Below are 12,890 nucleotides of genomic sequence, written 5' to 3' on the forward strand. Positions count from 1 at the left end.
TTATGACATACAGTTTTTTGGTGCTTTGAATATATTTTATTCTAGATGACCCCTATACAATGCTTATTGCTGTAGAATTTTCTTTTTTTTAATGGGTATCTTAGAGAGAGAGAGAGAGAGAGATGGAGTGTGAGTGGGAGAGGGGCACAGGCAGAGGGAGACACAGAATCTGAAGCAGGCTCCAGGCTCTGAGCTGTCAGCATGGAGCCCAACGTGGGGCTCAAACTCACGGAGTGTGAGATCATTACCTGAGCTGAAGTCAGACACTCAACCAACTGAGCCACCTAGGCACCCCTAGAATTTTCTAAAGGGGAAAGGTTTTGCCTTAAGCTTGAAAAGCAGCATTGGAAGAATGGGAAGAATATGAGTTTTAAAATCAGATCTGGGTTTGAATTCTAGCTCTGGTACTCACTGGTGGTACAAAATTTAGTTAGAGTCAGTTTCCCTACCTGTGATACTGAAGGTCATAACTGTACTCCAGGACCATTGTAAGGACAAGATGTAAAACATACAAGGTTTAAGTCCTAAAACAGCCTGCAGACAGAAATACCCCAGACTAATTATACAATTATTTTAGGTGACAAAGACAGATTTTAACTCAACAATCATAATAACATCTGCCCTCAGAGAACAGTACATGTGTTCATGAAATACATTATATATACTAAGATGTACCAATTTTAATGCATGCTATGCTACTTAAAACTTACACTTATAGTCCCAACATTTTCATTTTTGCAGACTGTCTTGCAGGCCTTGTAAATTCACAGGAACAAGGTAAGGATGTCCATTCTCACCATTTGTATCTAACAATATATTAAAGGCTCTAGCCAGAGCATTAAGACAAGAAAATGAAATAAAAGGCATCCAGATTGGAAAGAAAGAAAACGATCTCTATTTGCAGATGATATAACCTCATATATAGAAAATCCTCACTAAGGAATCCACTAAAAACCTATTAAAACTAATAAATGAGGTTAGCAAGGTTGCAAGATACAAAATCAGTTGTATTTCTAAACAGCAGCAATGAACAACATCAACATCATGGGAAATTTTTTTTTTTTTTGCAAACAGTAGTTCTAAGAAGGGACTTGCATGTCAAATGTATAAAGAACTCATACCTCAATAAAAAGAAAAATAACAATTTATAAATGGGTAGGGGCACCCGGTGGTTTAGTCGGTTAAGTGTCTGACTTTGGCTCAGGCCATGGTCTCACGGTTCGTTGAGTTCAAGCCCCGAATCAGGCTGTCTGCTGTGAGCACAGAGCCTGCTTCGATTCCTCTGTCCCTCTCTCTCTCTCTCCCTGCCCCTCCCTCATGTGTGCTCTCTCTCTCTCTCTCTCAAAAATAATAAAATAAAATAAAATTATTTTAAAAAATGGGTAAAAGATCTGAATAGACATTTCTCTGAAGAGGTCATACAAATGACCAGTAAGCACATGAGAAGGTAATTAACATCATTCGCCGTAAGGGAAATGCAAATGAAAACCACACTTCACACCTACTAAAATGGCTATAATCAGTAAGTCAGATAATAGCAAGTACTAGAACGTAGAGAAACGGGAACACTCACACACTCCCAAGTATAAATACAAAATGGTACGGCTGCTTTAGAAAACAATCTGGCAGTTCCTCAAATGGCTAGAGTTAGCATAGGACCCAACAATTCCACGCCTAGAAATATAATGAAAAGAAATCAGGGGCACCTGGGTGGCTCAGTCGGCTAAGCCTCCAACACTTGATTTCAGCTTGGGTCGTAATCTCACGGTTTGTGAGATCAAGCCTCAAGTCGGGTTCCTGGGCTGACAGCACAGAGCCTGCTTGGGATTCTCTCTCTCCCTCTCTCTCTGCCCCTCCCCCACCCGCCCCAAAAATAAGTGAAAAGAAACTTAAAAAAAAGGAAATTAAAATCCATGTCCACACAAAGCTTGTAGGCCAACGCATGCTATAATAGCCAAAAAGTGGAAACAACGCAAACGTCCATCAACTGATGAACCGAGAAATTCAATGTGCTATACCCGTACGACAGAATACTATTTGGTAATAAAAGGAGATAGAGGCCTTTTGTCTTACTGCACTACTGGAAGCAAGATAGGTCACCTGCAGCTCTACTGGAACCACCTGCAAAAATTCAGCCAGGGTTCCTGGTTTTGTCTCATCGGCTCAAACCAACATGGTGTGATCCAGAAATACAGCCTCCATATATGCTGCCATATTTTCCATCAATACACCAAGGATATGAGGCTTCATCTGGTTAGACTGAGTGATTCCCCTTGAATGGACTATCCAAGACATCCACCCAATAAAAGGAACAATGCTAGCTCTTGGTACATATTTATTAATCTTTCATAAAAAGACAGATATGAGAGGCGCCACAACATGAAGTCTGAAATCATTATGCTAAGTTAAAGAAGTCAGTAACAAGGAACCACATATTGTAGGATTCCATTTGTAGGAAATGTCTGCAACAGGCAAATCAATGGAGACAAAGTAAATTAGTGTTGCCCAGAGCTGGAGGGGACGAGGGGGTCAGAACTAAGAGGCACATCTTGGAGAAGATGATGCAAGTGTTCAAAAATCCATTGTGGTGTCAGTGGCACAACTCCATGAATGTACTAAAAGCCACTCCGTTTTACCCCTTTAACGGGTGAATTGTATGTGAATTATAGCTCATTAAGGTTCTTTTTCAAATATTGGAATCACGGGTACATTTTTTTTTTCTTAACCTTTTCTTTCACCGGTTAACAATAAATAGAGCTCTAAAAAAAATAAAATCACTGAGAGAAAATAATGTTCCAGCGGTAGAATACCTTCAAAACAATGTATTCATAAAAGAAATAACAGTCATGTGCCATGATGGAGGGGTTAGCTAATGCTACAGTAGAAATCATATTGACTATATAAATGTATCAAATCAACACACTGTACACTTTCAAGGTACACAGTGGTAACATATGTCAATGGTATCTCAAATACAGAAAAAGAAATATACTCCCAAATCAGAAGGAATTTCCAGGTGAAATGGGTCCGTCCGGCCGTGATGGAGGAAGGAGCCTTGCCAGATGAACACTTGGCAGAAGACCCAACAACCTGAAAAATGTGTGTCAGTTAATAATACGAGAGGCGTAATTACAGTCTGTCGTGACCATGGCTTCATACCATGGGCAAAGACCACCCAACATGATCATGGAAGTTAATAAAGGCATTATTGCAAAAATAAAACACTTTTTAAAGTACAAACTTTAAAAAATATATACATATATGCTATCAGTTCTCATGATGACAGATGTTGAACTCATTATGGTTTTCTATGATCAAACGGATTTAAAATATCTGCTAACACAAACACCTTAAAATAAAACCCCAGTTACACATATCCTGTTTTGTACCTTAATATTTTCAAGCTACGATGTTCATTTGTGTTAAATAGAAAAAAGACAGGGAGAGAGAGAGAGAGAGAGAAATTACTTTCCGCAATCTGAAATCAAATTAAGTTTCTTGATTACTTGTGGGTATGAAAAGTTGCCGGGGGGTTAAACTATTCAGTCTCAAATTCCGAAGTTTCAAAGACACTTGCGGAGATGATTCTTCCACCTGTTAGGACAGCAATAAAAATGAGATTAATTTCATGAAAATACACACAATTTGCCCTATGTACTTCTGTTTCCTCTACTTTCGCGGGAGACATAATATCTTCCCCACCCCTTGGAAGACCTGAGGAGACCACAGCAATCAGCTGTCGGCAACTTGTGGGATCATACCTGCTTTGGCTCACTGTGGTATCCTTAGCACCCAGCTCTGGGACGGGCATGAAGAAGTGACTATTTGTGAATGAGGGTATATATACATATTATATACATATATATATATATACACACTATATATATATATACACATAATATATATACACACCATATATATATATATATTTACATAATATATATATATATATGCACACTATACACACACACACACACACATACTTTCTACAGGTATGGCCACTACATAATTTGGCAGCTCAGTTCAAAATGAAAATGTGGGCCCTTTGTTCAAAGTTAAGAACTTCAAGATGGTTAAGTGCAGAACATTAAAGCAAGTATGGGGTAGTTTTAAGCACAAAGCCCTGAATGACTGACTACTGCTCAGCTGCACATCCATGACACCGGCCTTGGGTGTGATAAGACGAAACAATGCAATGCCAGTACTCTTGGTACTGTTCGTGACTCCCAAGCACAAGGCAAGGGATCAGTACGGTCATGAGAAAGTTTCACCGCCATAGGGAAATGAGAAAAATAAGCACAATCAATCTTTCACAATGCTAAACCTATTCAATTTAGAGGACTATACTGGTTAACTTTATGTATCAACCTGACGATGCCATGGTACCCAGATATTTGGTCAAATATTATTCTAGATGTTTCTGTGGACCTATTTTTACATGAGGTTAACATTTAAAAAAATTTTTTTAAGGTTTATTTATTTTTCAGAGACAAAGACAGGGCGTGGGGGGGGGGGGGGGGGGCAGAGAGAGGGGAAGACACAGAATCGGAAGCAGGCTCCAGGCTCTGAGCCGTCAGCCCAGAGCCTGACGTGGGGCTCAAACTCACGGACCGTGAGATCATGACCTGAGCTGAAGTCGGATGCTTAACCGATTGAGCCACCCAGGTGCCCCAACATTTAAATCAGTAGACTATGAATAAAGCAGATTACCCTCCATAATGTAGGTGGGGCTCATTTGATCACCTGAAGGCCTTAAGAGAAAACTTAAAAGAAAAAAGATTGCCTCCCAGAAAGAAAGAATTCTGCCTGCCCTTGGATGCAAACTGCAATGTCAATTCTTCTTTGGGTCTCCAGTCTTCAGGACTACCCTGGAGATTTTGGACTTGTCAGCCTCTACGATCATGAGCCAATTCCTTAAATAAATCTAGACAGATAGATGACAGGTAGGTAGGTAAATAGGGACATAGACACAGGCTACTGGTTCAGGAGAACCCTGACTAATAGAACTATCTTTATTTAGGGATTTTGTGATTACTCCCTTTCCAGATTTTTTTTTTTATAATAAAATGCCATTTTCTTTCAAAAAAAATTCTGGAAATCACTGCTTTATATGATAAATTTTTAAATATTGATGCATATGCTTTTATTTAAAGGGGAATTTCTGTTTTGTGCCCCCCCCTTTTTTTGGTTGTGGGACACAAGGCAAAAAAAAGCAACAAAACAAAACCAAGCAAAACAAACAAACAAAAATCAGGACATGATTTTAAGCTTTTTTTTTTTTTTCAAAACCCAAAGCTATTAATCCACAGAAAAGCCAAAGCTTTCATGTAGGAGAGGCTCAGCCATCAGTACTTGCAGAATTAAAATGCTGATGTGGTTCTTATGCAGCCACCCGTACAGGAAAGAAAAGGTATGAGGGCAGCCCCTGTCAGTGAATTTGAGCTTCTAGAAATCACATATCTCACAATTATGGAAGACACAGAAGTCCCTAATTTATCACTCACGAGCCTTTGAATTCTTAGTTTCCTCATTTCCAGGGATTTCTGTAGATGTCACATGTTTTTGGCAAGGCTTGCGAGAAAACTGACCCTCTGTGGCCAGCGCTGGACTCTCCGTGTTCACAGACCAGAGCTTAAAAACTTTGGCAAGCTCGGCAGCGAAGACGGGTAACGCTGTCATTGTCTCTTTGTACCATCCCAGAAGCCAGAAGCCACCCATCCCATGCTGGCATGAAGAAATATAAAGCAAGAAACTTTTAGGCCAAGACTTTTTGTTTGGAATTTTCTGTTCCAGGTCCAAAGCCTTATTACCCCAGGGTCTTTGTAAGAGGTGATACAGTCAATTTCAGGAAAAGATGTTTTGCTGATATGGTAATTCCATATCAAAGAGTTGACGTGGAGCACCGAATGAAGCTTAGAATCGGCAGGGACCCTACTACTTCCAAGAAGGTAAAAGAAGAAACTTTGGGGTTTTATGACTCCCCTTGTCACTTTCCTTACAAAACCTGTCCCTCGGCCTCATTTCCCAATCCTAATGTAGCTGGATCCCCCCGGGAAGCCCAAGCCGGAGCCTAAGAGTCCTGCTCGGGCCCAACCCCACCCACATATAACCGGCCATCAAGGCCCGTGCACCCCTTGTCCCTAAGCATCTCTTTTCCAACCCCATTGCTACCACCTGACTTCAGAACCTAATCATTTTGTTCAAGCCATTGAAATCATTTTTGCGCTAGGAACTCATCCCCTATGGCCTCCCAAAACACTACTCAACTCTGAAGTGACCTTCCAAAACTTCAGTGCACCGGGCTCTTAAAATGCCTCTAGTGTTCTCCGCTGTGTTCAGAAGAACGTTCAGCCTCTTGGGAAGAGCCTGTGTCTTCCGACTCTTCCAGTGTCTTCAGCTCAGCCTCCGATGGCGTGCGTACTCCAGCCACACTACTCCATACTTGCGATGGCCCAACAGGCCAAGACGTCACACGCCGCATGTGCCGGCAGCATCTCAGAGGACAGTTTCACTGTCCCCTATCCATGTGGGGTCAGAGGCTATCTCTGTCCTCCTTTCAGAACTCTGCTTGGTACTGACAGCTCACATTAGCACTTTCCCCTCGGGGCTCCCACCCTGGCCCCTTTCAAGGTCATGGCCTTGAAAGCCTACAGACCCCAGCACATGAAGCGACTCTCAAACTTCTATTGGAACTTCATTTGTTCCAAGAATGTTGATAATTACCCGGCCGCTTTCACGAACAGTGGGGATAAAAGTGAGACTGTGGCCTACAAAGGGGAAGGGGAGGGTGACAAGGAAGCTATGCGGAAAGACGGTGCAGGATGACAAGGTCTCTCGGCACGCCACCTGTGCCGACCTCATGCCAGGCGACAAAGCGCGCTAGGATCGACCAGGCACAGGGGAGACGACACGTGGCAGAGGGGAGAGAACACTTGTTTTTAGGTCCGATAGCACAATTTAACACTAATGAAAAATCCACAGCCACGTATCAGCACCCTGAAGTCAACATGACTTAAATACAGCGGGAGCACACGAGAACGTCACTCTTACCATCAGGACTTTGCTTGGACTTTCAGCATCACTCATGCCACAGGCTCTTTTGGACCCACGGGGTTTTGATGGATCTTCATCTGTATCCACCTCATCGGGTGAAGAGAATTTCCACTCTCCGGCCAAGGGGAACGTCCTGTCATCAACTGCGGAGGCCTTGCTTCTGGGTGTCACAGTGCTGGCTGTGACTGCAAGGTGTGACGGTGTTGACGGCTGTGTGCCGGGCCTGCTGCTGTCTCCAGAGCTCTCCGACGGGGATGCGGAATCCGCCAGAGACGCGCAGCTCTTGGAGAGCTTGTTTTGCAAAAAGTGTTTCAAACGGGTTTTTCTAGGGGCACTGCTTTTCATAATTGCACTCCGGAGGTGAGACTCTTCTGCGATGACATACACTCTGCCGCGGCCCCGGGTCACCGCCGTATAAACGTGCTGCCAGTGCTGGCGGCCCGCCTTCCCAACCACGTACACGACCGTCTGCTCCTCAGACCCCTGGAGGGGGGAGAATGCGGTGGGAAGGGTTAGTTTTGCACAGGGGGCTCTTGTCTTCACACGGTCCACCAAGATAGAAAACAGACAAGTCCTAAAAGGGATCTCTGCTAGTCGGCCAGAATATTCACCTAAATCCACCTTACGCTTCCGGTTTATTCATTATCCGAGACCTCATGATTCCTAACTGTGCTGTTAAGTTCAGGTCTGACGGATCCACAGCTGGCTTGTAGAAACCCAGCAAAAGCTTGAAAGATTGCATGCGGTGCCAAATCTTCCCTCATAAAAAGAATGTTCAATGATCGTGTAGGCTCTATGGATAAATGTGTTACCCTATTTGTACCTACAGGAGAATAGATAAGTTCGTTTGTTTATATCATATCAAGTATCTGTATATAGACATTTGAAATACTATTCTGCAAATGGCAAAGGCGCTTTCAAACTTAACAAAATTTTAAAAACAACTGGATACTTTTGGGGCAGCTGGGTGGCTCAGTTGGTTAAAGGTTGGACTCAACTTTGGCTCAGGTCATGTTTTCGTGGTTGGTGAGTTCAAGCCCTACGTTGGGCTCCACACTGGAACCTGCTTGGGATTCTCTCTCTCCTTCTCTCTCTGCCTCTCCCCTGTCTCCCTCCCTCCCCGTCCCTCAAAATAAATAAACTCTAAAAAAATAAAAAACAAAAACTGGATACTTCTACGTAAAGAGTGATCACAACTATGTAACACAAAATAAAATGACTCTGATCCAAAAACGTACACACAAATGAACACAAATACCTAACAAAATGAGTCATACAAAAAAAAGAAGGAAATCCTATCAAAAATTTAACTAGTCTATCTCCAAAATGGAGGCCCTATGGATTTTTTTTTCCTTCTACTTTTCTGTATTCTCCCATTGTTGCACATTTATTACTTTCATCAAGGTGAACAAAACAAAAGAGAACAATGAACTTGTGCTTTTTAAGTTTAGCAAGAAGAATTACATAGGCAAGAAAAATGCCCAATGTCACCATGTGACTGTGAGCAAACAATTTCAAGTTTTGGGACTATTCTCAGTCCCTATTGTTTTCAGGGCCGACATAAACTAAGAAGTGCTTTAAACCATTCTCTCTCCCAATGTCCCCATACTCCCCCCACCAAAGGAATTGTGAGAAGACAAATGAGAAGACGAGACAGGTAGGAAACACAGATCCCCAGTTAAAACCCTCTTCCACAGCAAGCCCTTCTGTCTTACCTAGACACAGAAAATTGGAACCAATGCTTCAGATTATCAAAGTGTGACAAATACTTCCTTCTGGTGCTGCTGAGTCTCAGAAATGTACTTCAATGACACCTGATTATGCAAACGCCAAATCCATTGTATAGACGCACAGCACCGGTTATCCCTCTGGACTTCATATTGGGTACTCCTAAACTGGTAAATGTCTAACCTAAACTTAGTTCACCGAGCTCCTAATCAAGGAGCACAGAAAAACCCAACAGCTTCATAGTCCGTCTCCCTCGCACTCACATGTGCTGCAATCCACGGCCCTCACAGCATCTATAGGGATATGCATAAAAAGCAAATCCAATCACATCCGACTCCGCTTAAAGCCACAGCTCTCAAGCTCTCAAACCAAAGTCCTAACTCCTTACTATGGCTCGTCTGGCCCTTCAGAAGCCAGCCTTGGACCTGCTCCCTTCCCTCCTCCTCTCCTCTCCTCCTTTCCATGCACAAGCCACGCTCCATCCAGCACCACGAACCTCTTTGTGGTGCTGCCAGTGCCAGCCCCCTTCTGGATCAGCTGTCCCATCTATGCACATTCCGGAGCCCCAGACTCCCTCTGTCACAGAACATTTACTGAGCTGGAATGTAACTGTTTGCCGCCTTCACCGTATTTCTCCTTGCTGGACGGTAAGCTCTGCAAAGGCAGGGCCGCGTCTTTCTTGTTCACTGCTCTTTACCCAGTGTCTAATGAATAATTATAAAAATTAAACAGCCATGCCAAAGGTGTGCTTAAAAAGCAGGACATGGACATCTGACGTCACGGCAATAACCTGCTATAAATTATTCGTCCATTTTTCATATCTTCCTTGAATCATGAGAGCTTTCAAACTTCTTAAAGGAGGCAGGTTTCATACACTGACTTTTAAATTATGTATACGTCCGTTCTCTAAATGTGTTCTAAAACTCTACATCTGTACGAATAAACACAAACCATTGATTCCTTTCATGATGTTATAGGCTCAGAATCTGAAAATATACGGACCTTAGAATAGGGGTTAAAACACTCTCTCTGCAAATGGTCAAAAAATAAATACTTTAAGTTTTGCAGGCCAGCTGTTCTCTATGGCAACCACTCAATTCTTCCTTTGTAATGCAAAAGCGGTCAGAGCCAATACGTAAATGAACAAGTGCTGCTGTGTTCCAATAAAACTTTCTTTACAAAATCTGGTAGTGGGCCAGATATGGATACCATATTAAATCATACAGTCCTAGAAGGTCTTAGGAGGTGATCTGGCCCCCAATCCTTCTACCCTCCCTTATCCCCCCTTACTTCTCTGACCTCGTCTCTTGTCACTCTCCCACACTGGCCTCTTTGCTGTTCCTGGTCTTCAAATGACAGACAGCCTGCCACCTAAGAACTGTGGCCTTGGCTATTTCGTCAACCTAGAATGCTCTTCTCTCAGATACCCACATGGTTAACTTCTTTACCTCCTTCAAGCGTTTGCTCAAATTCCACGTTCTCAATGAGGCCTACACTGACTAACGTTACAACTGCATCCCACACCTGTCCCTGCCCTTTTTCCATAGCATTTGCCACTTTCTACCATAATGTGTACAGTTGACCCTTGAACAACATGGGTTTAAACTGCACAGGCCCACTTCCACATGGATTTTTTTAAATAATAAATACAGGGCAGTCCTGTAAATGTATTTTCTCTTCATAATAATTTTCTTTTTTTAATGAATATTTTTTCAGGTTTATTTATTTTGAGAGAGAGAGCACGAGTAGGGGAGGGGCGGGGGGGGGGGGGGAGAGAGAATCCCAAGCAGGCTCTACGCTGTCAGCGCAAAGTCGAATGTGGGGCTCTAGCTCATGAAATGTGAGATCATGACCTGAGCTGAAATCAAGAGTCAACTGCTTAACCTACTGAGTCTCCCAGGAGCCCCTTATTTATAATTTTTTTAATATTTTCTTTACTGAAGCTTACTTTTCTAAGATTTTATTTTAAAGTAATCGCTACGCCCAGTGTGGGGCTGAACCTTACAACCCCAGATCAAGAGTCACACACTCTAGGGGCGCCTGGGTGGCGCAGTCAGTTAAGCGTCCGACTTCAGCCAGGTCACGATCTCGCGGTCCGTGAGTTCGAGCCCCGCGTCGGGCTCTGGGCTGATGGCTCAGAGCCTGGAGCCTGTTTCTGATTCTGTGTCTCCCTCTCTCTCTGCCCCTCCCCCGTTCATGCTCTGTCTCTCTCTGTCCCAAAAAAATAAACGTTGAAAAAAAAAATTAAAAAAAAAAAAAAGAGTCACACACTCTAATTCTTGAGGCAGCCAGCTGCCCCTAGCTTACTTTATTGTAAAATAACGTATATATTATTAATGTATAACATACAAGATACGTGTTAATTGTTTGATGACCATTAAGGCTTCCAATCAATGGCAGGCTATTAGTAGTTAAGTTTTCAGGGAATCAAAAGTATACATAGATTTCTGACTGCAATGGGGGGTTGGTGCCTCGAGCCTCCACAATGTTCAAGGGTCAACTATAGTTTACTTGTTTTACGGTTGTATCTGTCTCTTTCCTCCTCCCCAGCAAATGTAATCTTCACAATGGCAGGTATCTTTCTTTGTTTCATGGACTGATCTAAACCAAGCACCAAGGACAGTCTGACTCAATAAATATTTGTTGAACTGAACATGGAAGAAACAAACTACACTGATACAAGATAATAATCACGAATGTTCTTCTAGGTAAGAGATGCTCTTTCAACCACAAAATGACAGATTCAATAAAAGGAACAACTAGAGATATTTACTCCAACCTTAACAAAGTAATAAAAAGTCCCCTTCAAACTTCATTTGTCCAGAAATGTAACAGAAGACTGGATTATAAATTTGAGGAAATCTCTTAGGAAAAAAAAAAAACAAAACAGCAAAATAATAATGAGATGTAAAACAGGAGAGAGGTAAGAAATTCAGACAATCATTTCTGGAGGCCCAACATAATAGAGATTCTAGAAAGACAAAACACAGAAAACACAGGGCAAGAAACTTAAGGAAATTATTCAAGAAAATTTCCCCAAACTGAATGATACGAGTTTCTAGAATTACAGAGAGTCCATCATAAAGATCCACGGGAGAAATTTTGCCAGGACCTGCAGCCAGGAATATGTGTACTTCTTAACAACTGGCTGTTCTGGGTTTTTTTTTTACCCAATAGACACAGTCCACTGACTGCTTCTCTCTTATTTTGAAAACAAAGCCAAATCTTCAGCCTACATTAGCAAGCAAATAGGTCAGTGTGCATATCCGCATCCCAACCCTCCCTTGGCAGGAATGCGTTTACCACCCTTACCTTGATCTTCTGCATGACATCATTTCTTTATCTTTTAAAAGGAAAGGCTGAATTGGGGCCATTTTTTTGAAAGCCATTTCGACTTCTTTTTGGAACTGAGATGGAGTAGGTTAATAAATAAAACACCATCCATTAAAAAAAAACCACACACACACAAAACAGAACCCATATGCTAATTAGTTTGCCTACCAGTAGAGGATACAGCCTAACCTAAATTTTTCCACATGCAAATGTAGGCTGATGCAGCTTCATGATTAAAGCAACATACCAACATCAAAGAGGGGCACGCAAAACAACGAGTTAAATAACAGAACCACAAATAGCTTATGAGAAGTCAAGAGTATTAAAATGAGCTTAAAAGCAAATTGCACTAAATTCAATGTTGTGTCCAGGATTAGATCCTGGAACAGAAAAAGGATATTCTTGGGAAGCTGGTGAAATCCAAATAAAGTGTGGAGCTTCGTTAATAGTAATTCTTCCAATGGTAATTTCTTAGTTTTAACACAAACACCATAGTTATGTAAGATGTTGACATTAGGGAAAGTCAGATGAAGGGTATATGGGAAGAGTCTCTGCTATCTCTCAAACTCTTCTATAAAACTAAAATTATTCCCAGGCGCCTGGGTGGCTCAATTTCAGCTCATGTCATAATCCCAGGGTTGTGGGAATCAAGCCTTGTGTCAGGCTCCACGCTGAGCTTGAAGCCTGCTTAAGATTCTCTTTCTCTCTCCCTATGCCCCTCTCCCCAGCTCATGCTCTCTCTAAAATTAAAAAAAAAAAAAAAAAAAAAAAAAAAA

General features: G+C 42.1%; 1 protein-coding gene across 2 annotated transcripts in view; it reads right to left on the reverse strand.

The window, feature by feature from the left end:
- Positions 1-2,318: 2,318 nt before the first annotated feature.
- HELB (DNA helicase B) overlaps positions 2,319-12,890 on the reverse strand; it is a 33,746-nt gene continuing 23,174 nt past the window's right edge. For both annotated transcript variants that reach the window (XM_040491491.1, XM_040491492.1), the window contains exons 12-13: positions 7,051-7,536; positions 2,319-3,594 (exon numbers count right to left, since the gene is read on the reverse strand). In XM_040491491.1, the coding sequence (XP_040347425.1) occupies positions 3,490-3,594; positions 7,051-7,536 (591 nt within the window). In that variant the 3' untranslated portion in view covers positions 2,319-3,489. The remainder of the gene's footprint in view (positions 3,595-7,050; positions 7,537-12,890) is intronic.

Source organism: Herpailurus yagouaroundi, unplaced genomic scaffold, assembly GCF_014898765.1.
Source record: "Herpailurus yagouaroundi ecotype Mexico unplaced genomic scaffold, PumYag 182, whole genome shotgun sequence".
Classification (NCBI taxonomy): domain Eukaryota; kingdom Metazoa; phylum Chordata; class Mammalia; order Carnivora; family Felidae; genus Herpailurus; species Herpailurus yagouaroundi.